The sequence below is a fragment of the Anser cygnoides genome, chromosome 15 (genome assembly GCF_040182565.1).
Source record: "Anser cygnoides isolate HZ-2024a breed goose chromosome 15, Taihu_goose_T2T_genome, whole genome shotgun sequence".
NCBI lineage: Eukaryota > Metazoa > Chordata > Aves > Anseriformes > Anatidae > Anser > Anser cygnoides.
Genome location: NC_089887.1, coordinates 13,140,063 through 13,158,434, shown reverse-complemented (window position 1 = coordinate 13,158,434; position 18,372 = coordinate 13,140,063). Strand labels below are relative to the sequence as shown.

Sequence of the window (18,372 nt, the reverse complement as noted above, 5' to 3'; positions counted from 1 at the left end):
GTGCAGTGCTGCACCACGAGCCCCAGGCTGCCCCAGCAGCAGGCTCACCCCTGCGTAGAAGTGGAGGTGCTCCTCCACCGTCATGTTGTCGAAGAGCACGTCGTGCTGGGGACACAGCCCCAGGCTCCGGCGGATCAGCACCATGTCCTGCGAGATCTCGTAGCCGTTGATGTACGCCTGCCCGCTCGTCGGGGAGTACAGACCTGCGAGGAGCAGCAGCAGACCTGTGCTGAGGCTGCAGGGCAGAGCTGGAGGAAAGGGCAGGGCCCTGCCATGGCCACGAGCCCCCCCAGGCGCTGCCCGGCCAGCACCCGCTGAGGCTGGGGCACGGAGCTCTTCCCTCCCACCCGCAGGGGAGGCCAAGAGGCTTCCACAGGCGAAGCTGGTGCCGCTGTGTGTGTGGGAAGCCCACAGCAACCCATCCTACAGCGAGCCCTTCCTCCTTGCAGGGCTGGCTGCGATCTGCTCCGGGCCCCTGGGCCGAGCAGCCTGCACACCCTCCTGGAGGACACCCTCAGGCCGATCCCCCAGGCTCCCTCCGTCTCTCCCAGGCACTGATGTGCCTCCCAACACCCTGCCGTCCCCGGCTAACAGCTCAGCAAACCCAAGGTGCTCTGAGGAAGAGCAAAACCCCTCCCCAGGCTCAGAGAGGACACACAGCTCCCCTTCCCCAGCCAGCCCTGCCCAGCAAGCCCGCAGGCAGCACCCCCTGCTCCTGCCCACGGCAGGACACAGCCCCTACCTGTGAGCATGGACAGAGTGGTGGTCTTCCCAGCACCGTTGTGTCCCAACAGAACGGTGATCTGCCCTTCATACATGTTCACCGTTAAGTCCTTGACTGCCTCTTTCACCTTGTTTCCCACTCTGAAGACCTGCAGAGATCACGTTAATGAGCTGATGCTGCACTCACGGCGAGTGCTGTCAGATCCGCGCCCTCCGTTCCTCCAGGCAGTCCCAGCCTGTGATGCTCACGTGGGGTTGTCATCAGACAGCAGCACTCAGCAGGCTCAGCGCAGTTATCCTGCACCCATGGGTACCTAACACTTCAGCCCACCACGAAATGCAACCAGCTCTGGGGAAGAGCCTTACCTGCACTACAGGGCCCTAGGTGAAGAGGGCAGTAAGTGATGGGGAACCTCCCCATAGGTGGGAGCTTTCACAAAACCAAGCACAAGGTGCAACGGGCATTGCTGCTGCACGGGCAAGCACAGGTCAGCCTGGTGGGACCAGGACGGAGAGCCCTGCAGGCCTGCTGTGCTGGAAGAACGGGGCTGCTCTGCCTGGAACACCACACAGACCAGCAGCCCTGCCTTCCTCCTCCCATGCCTACTGCCCTTCCTGAGCAGGGATCGAGGCACCCTGTGAGCTCAGGGTGCTGTGAGGTCGCTTGACAAATCGTTGTGGGAAAAGACCCGAGCTGCGCTCCCGTCGGCCACCACACCTGGCTGCTCCTTGCAGAAACTGCACGGCAAGGGACTGCTCGAATGCTGAGACAGCACGGGGGATGGGAGAGCACAGGACCAGAACTGGTGCTGTGCTGGGAAGGCAGTACCTTGGAAAGGTGCTTTATTTTGATTCCTGACACGAGGTCAGAAGGCTCCTCCTCAATGTACTGGCTCTTCAGGGCTTTCTCAGGGTCCTCCTCCTCCTCTTTCTCTTTTCCCACGACAGTCCTGGGGCGCCCGCACCAGTACGAGGGCTGACAGGAGAAGGCAGAGAGACACTCAGGCATGGCATGGACTGACCCTGCTCCCCCATGCTCCTCTCCATGCAGATGCCTCCAGGGATCTGCAAGACCTCTCTTTTTGGGCTCTCAGATGCTACTGGTTAGTGCATCTGCAGCAGGCAGGCCAGCCAGAGGGTGGAACTGCTCCTCCTGCCCTGCTGCTGTCCCCCCCCGTCTGCTTTTCCCTTATAGCACCTGTGATTACACAGGCAGCTATTCCACCGCTTCGGTCCCACAGAAAAGATCAGTGCTTCAATGAGAAGTAAAATTGCTCAGGCAGAAGCACCCTGCCTTGAAAAGCCTTAAGAATAAACACAGTGGACAATCAGCCCCCAAAACCCTGTATGCTCTAAACAGAAAAGGCCTGGGATCCACTTGCTGCAGTTACACCCTTTTTGACCTGCTTCTCTAGGAATGAAATGTCCAGGACCTTAAAACCCTGTGTAAATAGCAAGCCAGCAACTCCCGGACCCTGGGCATCTGAGCGCCAGCACACCAACATGCCCAGCACAAGGCTGCACTGGGGTACTACTGCCTTCTGCCCCAAATCAGCATCTCAACAGCTGCATCTCCGCTCCACCACGAGCTCTGCGTGGGTCTAGCTTCAAGAGGAAGTCAGATGCCAGAGTGCAATTATGCTGGGATAAGGGGATTTAGAGGGGAGGAAGAAAAGCCTCCCCGCATTCATGCGATCAGAAGCGATGTGTCAGTGCAGCTTAGGGAATTCTCAGCGAGCAGCTGAGCTGCAGTGACCACCACAGTGAAGGCTGGGATGACATCAGACCTGGCAGTGGCACGGCTGGCAGTGAGGGCAGCACAGCCGACGGGTGACGACTGGCTGGCCCTGCAGCTGCAGCCTCCCCAGGCCAGCAGTGACAGCACAGGACAGACCCCGCTGCACCTGGCTGCTCAGGGTGGTCTCAAGCGACTGTGTCTGCTGACCCTCACCTGGCTCTTCTCTCTAATGCCCTTGCTTGGGGCATGGAGACATGGTTAGCAACACCATGCGTGCCAAGAAGCGTTGGGACAAAGATTTAAAGACAAGAAGACCTGCAAGACATGGTTCATAGACAAAAATCTGGCTGCTTCACCCTTTACCGCAGACGCACTGCAGGCCCCCCGGTTTTGGAAGCCGATGGTGCCACCACTTCGCTTTAGTCTGACTTGCTGCACAGCCCCAAACCAGAAGACATCGCTGGGTAATGCCCGTAAGTCCTGCTGGAAAGGGTGCGTAAGCAGTGCTCACCGTCAGGAAGAAGTACCAGGGCTGCGGCACGCCGTACTCCCCTGGGAAGACAGCCTCCACGTACCAGGCCACCAGGCCGTAGAGCACCGAGTCCAGGAGCAGCATCCCCAGGACTTGTGCCAAGGTGAAGTTGTCGTCCACGCTGATGGGCTTCATGAGGTCCCTCCACTGAATGCCAGTCCCTGCAGTGACACAGGGCACTGCTCAGCCCTGCCAAGGGCGCTCGCTCACCCCCAGAAGGATGGAGGGGAGCAGCATGTGTTCCCAGGGATGTAAGATAGCATCCCCTACCCTAATTCAGTGCTCTATAATGAGAAGCACATGCACAGCCCTACAATCTCCATTTCAAATACGTAGAGAAAAGACGTAGCAGAAGCGTACTAAATCTAGAGGCTCCCACCCTGCCCCTTGCACACATCACCAAACTCCTTCTATCACTTTCTCCATAACTGCCCTGGGAAGAAACCATCTCATCTCCAGCCACTGTCCTTCCATCCCTGCAGCCTCCTTTTAGTCCCACCACTTTGCAAAAATGCTGCCTCTGCTGGAACCAACAGCGAATTCTTACTAATGTAGAAATTAAAAAAAAATATGGAAAGGAGGAAACACAGTAAGTTCCCATCCCTTGGAACAGAATTAACTTTGCCACCAAAGCGGCATGCGACAGCATTGTGCAAAGCAGAGACTCCATTTGGTGAATGCCATACGCATGGGTTTGGAGAGGGCAGAGCCCTGGTTCTGACAAGAGCTGTGGAGCACCCAGAAATTACCCGTCCTGCTCTCATCCAGCCTCTCCCTGACTTCTTTCTGCCCCTCAGACCACCTGCCAGCCCGTCCCGACCCACCGCAGGAAGCACTGACGCACCGAAGGACGTGCTCACCTTTTCCTTCAAACATGCCTATAAGCTGTGCCCCCATGGCCATGGCCACGTTGGAGATAAGGCAGGACGCCAGCTTCTGGCTGTGGGACATGAGGTCGTAGCGAGGCGAGATGAAGAAGTAGGGGATGTAGGAGAAGAAGTACAGGAAGCCACCAGCAGCAGCCGCAACATTTGCTGCAAGCACAGAGAAAAGCAGGAGGGAAAACATCAACCAACTTCTCACCAGCTTTCCATCCACAGAGATTCAGACCTTTTGTACACGGGGGGCAGGATGATGACTTGCCCAACCCAGTGCACTCTGGGGCTGCAGCAGCCGGACGAGGCCCTAACACACGAGCCCGTCTGGTTTGGGAAGTGACAGTATACACTTCCAATGCACTATGTGGAAAATGCAGCCAAAAAAAGGGAGGAAAGGACCCCCCTCCACATGTCAAAACAAATTATTCTACACGCAGCCCTGTTCAACCTCGTGTAACTCTGGAGGTGGCCCTGCTTAGCACGCACTGATGACCTCCAGAACTCCCTCCCAACCAAAATTAATCAAAGGTCTTACAGCACGACCCCCGGTATTGCATGGCTGACCCACCCAGCCCTGCAAGGAGGCGGGCGGGGAGGAACTCACCTCTCGAGAAGAAGGTGCTCACCATGAAGTTGAAAGAGATGGAGGAGATGGAGAAGATGGCGAGGAAGGTGAACACCAGCGTGGGGTCACTGTTGGTAAGCACCGCTCCTTGTTCGCTCACCTACCGAGAAAATGGGGTCAGGCGTGGGGCTGGCAGAGCCGCTCACAGCGGCAGGCACACGGGGCCAGCCGAGCCTGATGTCCTCCGTGCGTTAAAGGCAAACAGAGGCGGGTGGAAACACCCAGGCCCTCCCAGAGCAGTCCAGAGGAAGGAATCGGGGGCTGTCCTTGTGTGATGCAGGGTCTACGAGGCAGGGGATGCCTTGCTCTGCATCCAGACAGCCGCCTCCTGCTTCTCGTGGTGCAGGTACGAGGATTGGAGAGCTCGAGGCCCCGAGGACGCAGCCCTCAGCAGTGGGATGGCCCTGCCTGGACAGTGCCTGCACCCACAGAGCTCCCACCCAGCCTCCTGGGGAGGCTCACTGCTGCCGTGCGAGGCAGCTATGGGGTGCAGGGCTGTGGATTCAACACCCTGAAGCTGAGAGCAACTGAAACAGACTCCTGGGTGCCCTCCACGTGCATTCACCCACAGAGAGCTCCAGCTTTGCCCACACAACTCCAGCCTCTGCGACACACAGGGACGAGTCCCAGGTCACCGGGGCAGCCCAGCCCGCGGCAGAGGAGCCCTGTCACCCTCGTGCCCCACCACCGCAGAGCTTCTGGCCCGAGGGAAGACACTCACCTTGACACAGAAGAGCACGGTGACGAAGAACACGGACACCAGGAGGAAGAGGAAGAACATGAGGAACCAGGCACTCCAGTGCAACCAGTTGCTGAGCCCCATCATGTGCATGTACTCCTGCAGGGAGGTCATGCCGTCACCCGGGGCTGCTCTCACACTTCCTGAGCAGGGGATCACGGGCACGGCAAGGGGAGGTGGAGACCGCTCTGCCCCACAGCACCGGCGAGGGAGGCGGCAGCCCCGGGTGCCCCACAGGAGCTGAAGCATTCCTGCGCAGCCCTTCAGCATCACAGGGTGTCCCCCAGCTCCCCAAGGAGGGACAATGTGACAGTGGGGTGAGGAGAACCTGAAGCCACAGCAGGAGGGGCTGGCGTGGCTCTGGGGCAGGGGGCAGGCCGAGCCCTGCACGCAGCCTGGCTGTCGTAACCACAGCGTCAGCCGAGCTCCCCGCCGCCCACGCACCACAGCACGGAAACACGGGGTTCCAAATTTAAAAGACAAAAGTCCTGTTTCCCACACGCTGAACTTCTGCACCCGTGAGAGCTGCCTCTCTGCAGGCTGCCCCTCCGAGCACCCTCACACCACGGGAAGCGGAGCGCAGAGCCACGTCCCAGCAGCAGGATTAGCGACATTCCTCTCAGGGCCTTGCTAATCCGCTGCCATCGTGCCTCCCCGACTCCTGTGTGCTGGCTCCAAACCCAGCGGGGATTTAACCTGGAGTACTGTGTCCAGTTCTGGGCTCCCCAGTACAAAAAAGACAGGGATCTCCTGGAAAGAGTCCAGCGGAGGGCCACAAAGGTGATACGGGGCCTGAAGCACCTCCCCTATGAGCAGAGGCTGAGAGACCTGGGCCTGTTCAGCCTTGAGAAAAGAAGACTGAGAGGGGATCCTATCAATGTTTATAAATCCCTTAAGTGTGGGAGACAGAGGGATTTGGCCAACCTCTTTTCAGTGGTTTGTGGGGACAGGACAAGGGGCAATGGCCACAAAATGGAGCACAGGAAGTTCTGCATCAACATGCTAAAGAACTTCTTCACGGTGAGGGTGACGGAGCACTGGGACAGGCTGCCCAGGGAGGTTGTGGGGTCTCCTTCTCTGGAGATATTCAAGGCCCGTCTGGATGCCTACCTGGGCAGCCTGCTCTAAGGAGCCTGCTTTGGCAGGGGGGTTGGACCTGATGATCTCTGGAGGTCCCTTCCAACCCCTACAATTCTGTGATTTGGTTGCTACCTGGCTTATTAGGGCACCCTGTGCAGCCAGGGCAGCACAGCCAGGACGCTCAGTGCACAGTGCATCTGCACGGACAGCAGTGAGGGCTGCTGATCACCGGGCGATCACGCCACAGGAGACGTGGTTCCTTCAGAAAGAAGCTCCCAGCACAAAGCAAGGGAAAGCTCCTCCTGCAGCATCTACATCCATGAAAAGGGCAGCGTGGGAAACACCAGCCCAAAGACCCTCGCGTTACCTTCAGCTTCTTCTCCTTCTCGTGCACGACGGCACGGACGATGTTGAGCGAGGTGTAGGTGAAGCTGAGCATGAGCAGCAGGGGAAGCTGGTTCTGGATGGCGAGGACAAAGAGGTCGTTGACGTAGGGCGGGTAGGGGAAGCGCTGCACCACCACCGTGATGTTCTCCAGCAGGCTGGCGGCGGTAGCGTTGGCATGGTACTGCATGATGGCCCTGTCCACAGCATGCTGCACCGCCAGGAAACCTTCTCGGATATAACCTGCATGGCAAAAACACCGGGAAGTAGGGAAGAGCACGGCGCCTTTGGAAGAGAAGCAGCCTTTACAGAAGGAGGGATTTCTTGGGAAGAGCAGGAAACATAAAAAGAGCTCATAACAGAAGGAAACGTTACTATGAAAACACTCTCTATCATTCCAGCAGATGCTGGGAAAGATTTAAATCAGAGGAATTTAAATCTTTAGTAATCATCATTTAAAAGCAGCTAGCAGAGAACCTCGAAATAAACTGCAATCCTCTCTCTGCCCACATGTTTTTATTTGTCTAAGATTCTTGGTCATCATTAACCATCAACAATGCCACTGAGCAGAGCTTATTTGTGGTGTTTTGGCTTTTTTTTTTGGTAAACCAAGAACATGGGATACTACAGTACGTTTTGGGGAGGAAGAATATATCCCATTACTGACACATTTGGTTTAAAAATTTTGTGCATTAGAAAATAGTGAAAGATTTATTTTTCTTTTTTAACCGTTCTATTGTTACTTGGGCTTTCTGCCACATTACTTAAATTGAGACTCAGATTCTGTTTAGAACGCCCCAAGTGAGCATTTTGAAAGTTGGCTGCTTAAAACACGCTAGACAGGGAAGGAAAAGGTGAGAATATGAGATTACTAAATGTTAATGTATTAACTAATTTGCTAAACAAATACTGTAGTGAGAGAATTGATCCCAGCTTCTGGTCACCCCGTCCTGCAAAATATTTGAACTAGCAGGTATTGTCCTCTTGTGCTCGGTTTTATTTACACTGTGTGAGCAAGAACAGTCTGCCTGCTTTCTCAGTCCCTCAGTCGTCTTCTTGATGTCGCCATGAAATCAGGAGGAAGAAGACACCAGGCTGGGGAAAATATCCCTTTCACAGCCAGAAAGGAAGCTCCCGAAATCAAGAGCTGGGCTAGTCTGAAACTGGTGCCAGTTCCGGCACCGTGGCTGCTGCCTCCTGCTCAGTCTGTGGTCTGGCTTTCATTAAAAACCTGTGCTCAAACCACAGAATTGCTCTATTTGAAGTATTTAAATAGCACGATAAATCCTAGATAGTTTGGACCCTGAAATATACTTTCCATTAACCCATTTAAAAAGAAAAGAAGAACATCCACACGCCCATCTCCTTGGCTGGCGGAGCAGTGCAGACCCGCCGGCGGCCTCACCTGGCGTTCCCCCATCCGCAAACTTGGCCTCCCGGGGGCCGGGCAGCTGGAAGAGTGGGAAGAGGTAGCTGGTGTGCCAGTCACGGTCCAGGTTGGGGTTCAGGCCCGTCTGCTCGCTCCGCGGGGCGTTCCTGGGGCTGTACTTGAAGCGCAGCTCATAGTCCACCTGCAGGGAGGACGTCCACGTCACACACCAACCACAACGGGGCGATTTCGGGACACGTCCTGGGAGCAGCTGCCGCAAGGTGCCAGGGGGCTGCACCCAGCCCCCGCTGTCCCTGGGGACCCACAGCACTCACCTGGAGGGGCAGCGGGGCCGTGCTGTGGTTGAAGCGGTGCTTGAAGACGACAGCAGCCAGCACGCTGCCCGAGCGGTTGTCCACCCTGACGTACTCCTCGAACTCCCTCTCCGAGGCGAAGCCCTGAGCTGCAGGGAGGAAAGCTGGGCTGTGAGCTGCCGGTACTCAGAGAGCAGAAGTTAGATTTCCTTTCACAGAAAAATCTAACGTTATTTTCAGTTTGAAACACGAAGTGCTATAATTTTCTGTGCAAGGAGATTTCCAAAATGCTTAGCTTTAGGGAAGCGACAGCCACTTTCTTCAACTATTTTAAGCCAATATTTTTCTAGATAGAAACTGCAACAAGATGTGAGAAAAATCAGAACTAAATCCTGTAGCTTGACAAAGTAAAACCGTTGCCTTGACGTTCTGACAAAACCGAGGCATCCTTGGAACCGAGTGTGGGTATTTATCCGAATAAAAATTTGTCTGAGAATTTCTGCTCACCCCACTAGTTCCCAGGGTGGAAGACAGACTGACGAAGCATAAATCAGTCCAGCTGGATGCTCTTTTTTCCAACCTCATTTGCTTTACCCGACCATTCCCTGTAAGACCAGGCTGCTGAGCAGAGCTCTGTTCTGGGAGACCTCCTCACCCCGGCTGTCAGAGCACAGGCGCTGCCCTAGCACCCACGAAGCCGAGAACATCGCGCCCCATCCACGTCACCACGGCGGTGCAGGACGGAGCCGCGACCACGCACGAGCTGCCGCCTGGCCCCGCTCACCTCGGATGCTGATGGGTAAAGCTCTCTCCACCGCCTCAGCGATGCTCCTCACGGCGCTGCTGTTGGAGGGGACATACGCCAGCTCCCAGGGGTTGCTCGGGTGCCGGCGGTAGAAGAAGCCCGGCAGGTCATCCACGGACTCGGCGGGGTAGATGGTGGCGTTGGGGTGGCTGATGGAGTGCACCCGATGCCGAAGCGCAATCAGGATGGCAGCAAACAGCAGCGGGAGGCAGATTTCTATGACCGTTACCAAAATCTGCCGTTTCTGCAGCAAAGCCGAGGGGAGAACAAAAACAAAACCGAGATGTTAACGCTGGAAGCAGACCAAGTGCAGTAACGACGACCAGGGCGCGTGAACGCCGGGTGACCGAAGCGCTCCTGCACCTCGCAGCGCCTGCAGCCACGTGGGTTTCACAGCCGGGGCTTTCCTGCAGCTGGCCACAACGAAGGAAGCGGCCAAGTTAACCACGAGGCCAGGCGGGCTCTGACGGCTGAACCGAGGAGGTTCCCACACCTCCCAGGACTTCCCAGCCACGGCGGTTTCTGTCCCCTTCCCTAACCTCCGTCCGGCTTTGAGCCACGTGCCTTCAGAGTCAGCCTGAGCTCAGCGAGCGTCCCAGGCAGCAGAGCCCGAGCACCACCCTCCGGCCCCTCGTTCTCCCCCGGGGCTGCCTCTCAAGACTTCAGACTTTGCACTAAATGCCAGCACGTGCTCAGCCTGGGCATTAATTAGCATTTAAAATTGGGCTCCTCCATTTCCGTTGGCAGGCAGCCGAGAGTCAAGCTTTTGCTGGATGGTTTGCATGGGGGGGTGGCAAGCAGCAGTGGCTCTGCAGATGCAGCTGTGAAGGAGGGTGAGCGCTGGGAACAGAGGGGATGGGGCGCTGGAAATGGCCAGGAGTGAGGCACTGCAGCCCAAAAGGCCCAGAAAGCAAGAAGAGGGAAGGAAATGGGGGATAAAACGGGAAATGCAGTAGGATCTCTGTGAAAACGACAGAGGTTATTGCTGTAGCACGTACCAACGTGGGCAGCAGGGCAGAGGGGAGGGGAAACGGGACAGCCCCAGGGCTGTGCAGGGTGCTGCACCCAGCGCCGCGCTTCCTCCTGCAGCCCGAGCTGCCCAGAAGCGGGGCAAACCCATCTCGCCCGACCTTGATCGCTGCAGCCATGGCTCCTGAGACTTCTCTGCACGCACCCAGGCCCAGCAAGCCCCGGTGAGATCCGCGGCACTGTGTAATATTTTGGGTGCATGCACAGGGCAGAAGCACCAACGCCAGCCTCCAGGGGCTGTGGAGGACCCTACAGGAGCACAGGGCACCGCAGACCCGTCTGCTGGAACAGGGAGTGACAGAGGCACACAGGGCAAGAGGAGCACCAAGAGATTTATTCTCCCAACTTCGCTGTCTCGGCAGCTCGGTGTCTCTCCTCCCCTGCCTGCACTGACCGCTGCTCCAGCCCCGTGCTCCGCAGCAGCTCCTTCAGATCCACAAACATCAGCCCCTGAGCGGCGCTGCCCATCACGTTATAACCTCACAGGCTCTCTGCAGACTGGAGAAAGGTTTTATTTTTCAGATGGGAGGGAAAAAAGGAGCAAGTTGGGCAGCCTCTCAGCGCAAGGAGCACAGAGTCAGCCCTGGCATCGCAGACGGGATGCGGAGGCTCTGGGCTGGCAGGGAAAAGGAGTGTTCCAAAGGCGACGCTCATAAAAGTGAGTGTTGCAGTTGTCTGATGGTTTTATAATGCAGCTCTTGCAGACCAGCTGCCTCCTGCAGATTTACTATCATATTAACCCTCTAATAGTCCCCTGGACTTTCTCCAGAAGGGCTGCCTGGCTCCGTGAACTTGGCGGCTAATACACATTTACCAGCACGGGCTTTCGCTACCGCGGAAGTCGTTCACGCTGCCGTGTTTCAGAGGCAACAGGGACGCTCATCCATAACCATCACGGCAAACGGCTGCTGCTGCCAGCCCGGGGCAAGCTGCGTGCCCCCACCCCGGCCCCCAGCTCCACATCGCCTGCCGACGGCTTGGGAGCTCCACACCTTGGCCGGGACCACATCTCCTGCTGGAGGCTGAGCGGGGAACAAACGCCCCTCTGAATTCTGGCATGGCAGAGCCGAGTCAGTGCCCAGCCTCGGAAAAGGTGAGGAGAGGTACCCGAAGCACGCCCGGGGGAGGTGCGTTCCCCTCCCTGTGTCAGGAGGCTGCTCACAGGCACGCTCCTGGTGGGGCGCTGCAAGTTGGCCCTGCTCCTAGCACCGAGGCGGCAGCCCAGCTCACCCTCCCCTCTGCCCGCTGTTTACTTTTACACGACGCCGTGCTGATGTGCAGAAGGGGGACTGAAGCTGCAAAAACAGCCTGCTGCTCCCTCCTCCCGTGCTGCCCAGGCCTGGTGAGAGGCACGGCCACGCTGCTCCCGGGGGCTGCAGCCCCCTCCTGCTGCCACTCCGCTGGACAAGGCTGGCACCAGGATGAGCAGCGAGCCCCAGGCTCCCTAAATCCCTCGTAATTAGCAGGCTGCCACGCACAGAGCCGGGCTGGGAGCAGATGCCAGGACAGTGGTGGTTTAAGGCAGCCCACGCACCCCTAAAAGCTGCTTCTGAGGACGGCAGAAAGCAATGGGGTAAAACCATCTGGGTCGCGGCAGGTTTCCAGGCGCTGCGCAGGAACTGCCGCCGCTGGAGGACGTTAAAGGATTTGTGTAAGGAGATAGCTCAGAAAAGCCACCGCCGCACAGGAGGGCGCGGGGGTTACCGTGCCCGTGCGCAGGGAAGCTGAACTCCGCCTGATTTCAGAAGCGAGGGTAATGCTGAAGCATGGGCATGAGGGGATGGGGACAGAGGCAGACAGGCATTGATCCCTGCCCGTCTGTCCCGGACACAGAAGCACAAGAACCAGGACGCCAGGAAAGCTCTGATGTAACCACGTCTGGCAGTGACAAAGGCAGTGTCCCCCCAGGAGCACCATGCCAGCCTACCTGCAGGATGTAGTTCTTCCAGAGGAGCAGCCCAAACTGCCTGAGAACAACCATCCTCCCATCGGACGGGGACCGCCGCCACTTCGCAGGACTCTGGGGAACAGGAGAGAGCAGTGAGCACGGTGCCCTCGCAGAGCCAGGCAGCTCCCCACCGCCAAGGCCCAGGAGCTTGCTTCGCGAGCTGCTCGGCCCCCAGGCTCGCCGCATGGTGGAGCGGAGGCTGCTGAGCCCCGCCAGGGCAGCGAAGCTCCCTCCCGACCCACCTGCCCCATTGCTCCCAGCCTGGCCCTCAGGAACCCCTGCAGCAAGGCAGGAGCTCGAGCCCGAAAGTGCCGTGCTCTCCCTGCAGAGCTCCCGGGATGTAAGCCCACCTGCTGCCATGGGCGGACAGCAGCCCTAAATCACCCCCAGCCCCGTGTCTGGACACTGCAATACTCCTGCGAGCTGGGCACCCAGGTTTCATTTTGCCCCAAGGAGCGCCAGGAGCTGATGATGATGACGGTGCGAGGAGACCGGCCACGCCGACGGGAAACATCCCAGGCGTCGGCAGCAAGGCCGAGGGCGGCTATCGCCGTTCCCAGAACGATGTTGCAACAACTGGCTCAGCCCCGAAACAGTGGAAAATAACCGCTGTGCTCCCTCCTCAAGGGCCATTAGGAGCCCTCGAGAGCCAGAGGCGCCTTGGGTTTCTGGTGCTACCTGGTCCCAGCCATCTGCACGGCCTCGAGGCAGCTGCAAGCATCTGGACACGCAGCGAGGGGGGCTGCTGTTTGGAAACCCAGCCTGCGAGCACCAGGAGACGTCGCAGTCACGGAGCCCAGACGCGCTCCTGGGGCGCTGCACCCACCACGCAGAGCAGGGCAGGAGCCCCACGGGCACGGGCAGCGCCGCTGCCGCCCTGGGGCGTCGGGAGAGAGCCGCCGGGCGAGCACGCTGCTGCCCAGGGCTCTGCAAGTCACCCCGAAGGCTGCCGTGCACACGGAGCCACCGCACGGGCCGTGACCCACTGCTGGCAGCTGCGCCCCCTCGTAGGGGTCCTTCACCCAGCCGCAGGTGGGGAAAAGCTTTAGTTAAGGGGTGTGAGCACAGGATTACGGAACCACAACCGGTCCGAGGACGGCCAGGAAAGCACTCGTAGCCCACTCTTTTGGTTAAGATTTCAGGCTGCGCCTCCGCCTCCCACGCGACACCGGGCGTCAGAAGTGTTGGTTTTGCAATGTTAGCGGTGCTTTCCCAGAACAAACTCTTGTACCAGACGAGAGGCAAGGTTGAGAGAAGCACAGGGGAGAAAGGTCCGCGCCCCAGGGTGCTGCACCCAAGCCCTTCCCCTCTCTGGAGGAACCCCCCAGCCCTCCTCCCGCTTCCAGCTTAGCCATCCCTCCAGCAGGCACGTAGGGGTTCCCCGAGGAAGCTCTCCGGCCCCAGCGGGAGGTGAGCTGTGCTGCCACTCACCACGTCACCCCACTGCAGGGGGTCAGCCCCGGCACGAGCACAGCCCGCCAGCAACACGGTTGACCCTGGGACTACGAGACAAGAAGAGGACGCATGGCCCCGCCAGCAGCTCAGGATAAATGCCAAATAATTATCTTTCACAAACCCCTGAACTCAAAGGTCTTGTGCCAGGCAGCTGAATTCACTCCAACGCATCACATTCAGCAACTGGAGCCGGGAAATGCAAACCATAAAGTTGGGGGAAAGGAGCTATTGAGCCAACCAACACCCCTGCTGTGCTGGACACGCTGCCTCCCAGAAATGGCACGGGAGATGCTCGGCAGCAGGTTCTCCAGCTCCGGTGGGTGCAGCACCAGCTCCCTGAACCTCACGCGGCTGCCCAGGTTCGGAGGCTTGCCGTGAGAACAAAGGTGTATTTTCAGCAGACACTGCACAAAAGCATCGCCTGCAGACACGGGCAAGCTGGCTCTGAGGGGCGGCCACAGAGACACGGGCAGTGCCTCACCCGGCTGCCCCTGCGCCGACAGCCGCCTCCTCCTCCCCCCCTGGCTGCAGTGGGGCTGCTCTGCTGCCGCTGTGACCGCTTCCTGCGGCCAAAAGCACCCCCAGACGGCTGGGCCTCCAGAGATTAATAGCGCCAACAGCCTCGGCGGAGAGCTGCAAGTGCAAGGCGAAGCCGCCCAGCAAGGCCGGGGGGAGGTCAGCAACCCACCCAGCCGGAGCCTGGTAAAACCACAGCACCAGCACAGCGCCAGCAGCTGGGAGTAACAGAAGGGCAGCAAGAGCAGGTTGAAAATCCACGCGGGTCCGTGGATAAAGCAACATCTGCCCAGCCTGCCCTACATAGCCTCGTCCCTGAGCCCTCCAGGTGTCCTCCTGGCTTGGCACACTTCTTTCCGGCCCTGAATCAAAATCCAGGTGCAAGCTCTAAGCGAAAAGCCATCTGCTTTTTTACTGTTTGATACAAAGAAGTTAGATTCTTGCAACAGCGAGCAACATCTGTGCCGGGCTGTCCTGTTCTGTGCAGTAACCCAGAAAAAGAAGAAGAGGCCTGCTCTAGAAGAAGCCCGTCAGACACCACCCCTTCCAGGCAGCAGGCAGGGGAGGAACAGCAAAGGGGATTTTGCAAAGGTGGCTGCTGCTAGATCCCAGTTACAACAGACCGAAGCCCATCCCGTGCCCTCTCGCCCCCAGGGGGACGCCCTGGCAGAAATGCCGCAGGTAGGGCCGGGACCCCTCCGGCCCCCAGCCCCACGCGCGCCCACACAAACCACCTGAGCACAAAAACCTCCTCCTGCACTTACTCGAGGGGCATCGGGAATGAGTCAAGGCAACCAAAACCATTGCTCCTTTGTTTCATAGACAATCCGACAGCGACCTACCTGCTGCTCGCCCTGCCGCACCCTCGGGGGCGAGCCGGACGCCTCCCGAGCGCCCGCGCGGCGCTGCTGCTCCCAGCGGGGCTGTCACCTCTCTGAGAAAGTGTCAAGCACCTCTTGGGTAACGCCAACGCTACACAACGTCAGAAAACTCCCGTATTGCCAATCAAATTTGTCCACCCTTTTTTAAGTGTCCCAAGAAAACCCGCACTGAACTGTTTGCTGGCTGCGGAACAAGAGAAGGAAGGAGCTCGGTTACAGCAGGGCTGCTCTTACAGACCTGAGCGCAAAAAAAAGAAAGGTTTCCCACGTTCTGAGCATCCCCAGATATGATTTTTTCAACCCAGAACGTGCAAAACCTGAAGGGAAAGCCTTTTTGGGAAGGCGCTCCCTGGGCGAGCTCTGCGGCGGGGCTCTGCTGCCCCGGCCACGCTCCTGGGGCCAGCTCCAGCGGGATCGCCGTCCTTGGGAAGCGAGGCTGTGCACAGATGGATCCGGGCGGCCGTGGGAGGCACCGCGCGTACCTTGCGAGAGGACACCACGCAATTCACCTGCAACCCCGTCGTGCCGGGGCAGATCAGGTTACCCTCCAGAGACGCTCTTCTGCCCGACCTCAGCGCTCGCTCTGCCAGCCAGGAGTGCCTTTCCCCGCCAGAGGCGCAGCCCAGGGGAAGCAGGAACATGGCCAGCTTCCGAGAGCACAGCTCCGGTAACGCGCCGTCCCCCAGTTCCACCTCCCCAGAAACACCCCGCTTTCTGCACCGGAGCGCCGAGGGAGAGAGAGCCTGCTGAGCACACGGGCACAGGGCTGGCCCCACGGCCGCCCTCCTGCCCACGAGGTGCCGGGGCGGCTGCAGATGGGCCCGGCGGGTTCGGATCGGGGCAGGAGGACGGGCAGGGACAGCGGCCACAGCCCGACCCCGCTGCCATCCCCCCAGAAGGGCCGGGTGAAGGCCACGTGCTCCTGGGAGCAGCAGTTATTTCAGAGCACTCGCTGCATTTCTGCTCTTCTGATGTCCTGTTGCCATAGGAACGCGGCCTGGAAATGGCAGACGTGGCTTTTTTTTAATCGCTTCTCCCACCAGCTCGGGGAGGGAGCGTCCCTGGAAGGCTGGAGGCAGCAGCCGGGGCCGAGCACGGTGCCTGCTGCAGGGCGGGCAGCGGCCGTGCCGGGGACCGCAGGGTGATGGCAGCCACGTCCCAGGCGAGGGCACCCCCGGTGCTGGAAGGGTGAGGCTCTGGACAGCGTTTCTGGGAGCCGTGAGCGATTTCCGACACCTCCAGGAAATCCTGTCTCCAGCAGCTCCAGGACAGCCTACCCGGGGCCGCCAGCGGCCGCGGCTCCTGCTGCCGCGTTTCCTTTCCCCTCTGCTGCTGCAGGAAACGCAGGAGCCGTGCGACGAGCGGCCAGACCGTAAAAAAAGCCACAACCTACCGCAGTGCGAGAGGCCGGGCGCACAGAGCCATAAAACTCGCCGGGAGGCAGCGAGCCCGGCAGGATGGGGCCCGGCCGGCTCGGCACAGCCCCGTGGCACAGCCGCAAGCCCCGCAGCCTCCTGCCCGCCATCGGTGCGGCACAGCGCGGCCGGGGCCGCCCGGGCTCCTTCCCTGACGGCTCGGCGGTGCCGGCGGGGAGCAGCCGGGTGGGAACGGCGGCGTTGGACCCGCAGCTCCCGGCCCGGCTCTGCTCCCCGCGGGGTGACACGGCCTCGAGCCCCGCTCGCTGCGGGCACGCGGGCAGGCTGCGAGGCCGCAGCTCCGTGCAGCCCGACCCCCCGAGACCCCCGCCGGGGCTTTTTGACGCCCTCACGAAGCCGCCCGCACCGCCGGCACCTGCCCGCCCGGGGGCCAGCGGCTCCTCGCCCGGCCCCCGACGGCCCCCGACGGCTCGCCCGCCCCCCGCGGGCACGCGCCCCGCACCGCGCGCGCCTTCGCCGGCTCGACGCTGGCCTCCGCGCCCGTCCCGCGAACGCCAGCGGGGCAGCGCCGGCTGCGGGCCCGGCACCGGCGGCACCCGAGGCCCGGCGGCAGCGAGGCGGCTCCGGGAGCTCGCCCGGTGCCGAGCGCTTCCCGAGCCCCGAGGGCGAGCACCGGCAGGGGCGCCGCCACCCCCGGGGACCCCCCCGGGGACCCCACCGGGGACCCCCCGAGGACCCCCCCGGGGACCCGCCCGGTGCCGCGCGGCGATGTCGGGGGGGGGCTCGGCCGCCGCCGCCCCGCGGGGCCGGAGCCCGACCGGCAGCACCCGGCCCCCCCCCCCCCCGGCCCGGCCCGGCCCCCCCCCCCCCGGCCCGCACTCACCGGCACCCCCCGGCCGGGCGGCTCCGGCCTCAGCGCCGCACCCGCGCCGCCGCCTCCGCCGCCGCCATCCCGGGAGCCGCCCCGCCCCGCGCACGCGCCGGGCGTGCGCGCGCACGCGGCGTGCGCACGCGCGCGTCCGCGAGCGCGCGCCCCGGGGCGGCGAGGCTGAGCCCGCGGGACGCGGCCGGCTGCGGGCGTTGGATTGGGGGGGGGGGGGGCGCGCGCGAGGGGTGCGCGTGCCCGCGGGCGCGCCCGGCCCGGAGGTGCGGGAGCGCGGGGACACGAGCGGGCAGCGGGCGGCCCGCAGCCTCCTGCCCTTCCCCGGCGGCCGAAGAGCCGCGGGCCGTCCCGCTCGCCGCTGAGATGGGCCCTGCGAGGGCCGCGTTGGGCGCTTTGAAGATCGCTGCCGCTGCCACGTTCTCACCGCGGGGAGGTTTTGTCACAGCCCCCCCCCCCCCAGCGCCCCGGCTGACCCTGCGTGCCTTCAGAAAATGAAAGGAACAAAAGCAGGACGAGGGGGAAGCTTCCTCAGGGAGGGAGAGAGCAAAGCTGCAATATCAGCTTTAAAAATAGCCGCACAAAGCCGGGGAGCGACACCCCGTGATCGCGCTGCGCAACACGACGGGGCCCGGGGCAGGGCTGGGGGCTCCGAGGGGGGCTGCAACGGGAGGCCCTGGGCGGCCCAGAGGCAGGGGAAAAAGGGGAGACTGCGGGGGAAGCGTCCCCGCAACCGGCCCTGGTCACCCCCGGCAGCGGGTGTCTGCGGAGGGGACGACGTGCCCTCGGACACATCGCCTGGCTGCCAGCGAGGACCGAGCAGCCCCGAGCCCGGCCTGCCCGGCAAAGCTCCCACCCGCGCTCGGCTGCCTGGCAGCTGCCAGCAGAGCTCACTGCAGGGCTCGGGGCAGCAGGAGCTCTCCCAGCTCGGCGAGTCGCCAACCCTCGGCGGAGCCGCACGCGTGCTTTGAAGCGTGAGTGGTGCAGGTTAGCCAGGGCGGGATGGCGCGTGCCTTCCCTCCGAGCGCGGTCAGCTGGGGCTCGGTGCGCTCCACGGGTGGCTGGCGAGCTCCTTCTGGCTTTTCCCCATCGCTTGGGAC

The 18,372-nt window shown here is 61.0% G+C and overlaps 1 protein-coding gene across 2 annotated transcripts in view; it reads right to left on the bottom strand.

The window, feature by feature from the left end:
- The window catches only part of ABCA3 (ATP binding cassette subfamily A member 3), a 31,174-nt gene extending 13,779 nt beyond the window's left edge, over positions 1-17,395 (bottom strand). For both annotated transcript variants that reach the window (XM_066977697.1, XM_066977698.1), the window contains exons 1-13: positions 17,276-17,395; positions 12,144-12,236; positions 9,167-9,431; positions 8,404-8,531; positions 8,105-8,270; positions 6,683-6,942; positions 5,218-5,334; positions 4,476-4,596; positions 3,854-4,027; positions 2,973-3,154; positions 1,553-1,699; positions 743-872; positions 49-203 (exon numbers count right to left, since the gene is read on the bottom strand). In XM_066977697.1, coding sequence (XP_066833798.1) covers positions 49-203; positions 743-872; positions 1,553-1,699; positions 2,973-3,154; positions 3,854-4,027; positions 4,476-4,596; positions 5,218-5,334; positions 6,683-6,942; positions 8,105-8,270; positions 8,404-8,531; positions 9,167-9,431; positions 12,144-12,197 — 1,899 coding nt within the window. In that variant the 5' untranslated portion in view covers positions 12,198-12,236; positions 17,276-17,395. The remainder of the gene's footprint in view (positions 1-48; positions 204-742; positions 873-1,552; positions 1,700-2,972; positions 3,155-3,853; positions 4,028-4,475; positions 4,597-5,217; positions 5,335-6,682; positions 6,943-8,104; positions 8,271-8,403; positions 8,532-9,166; positions 9,432-12,143; positions 12,237-17,275) is intronic.
- Positions 17,396-18,372: the final 977 nt, after the last annotated feature.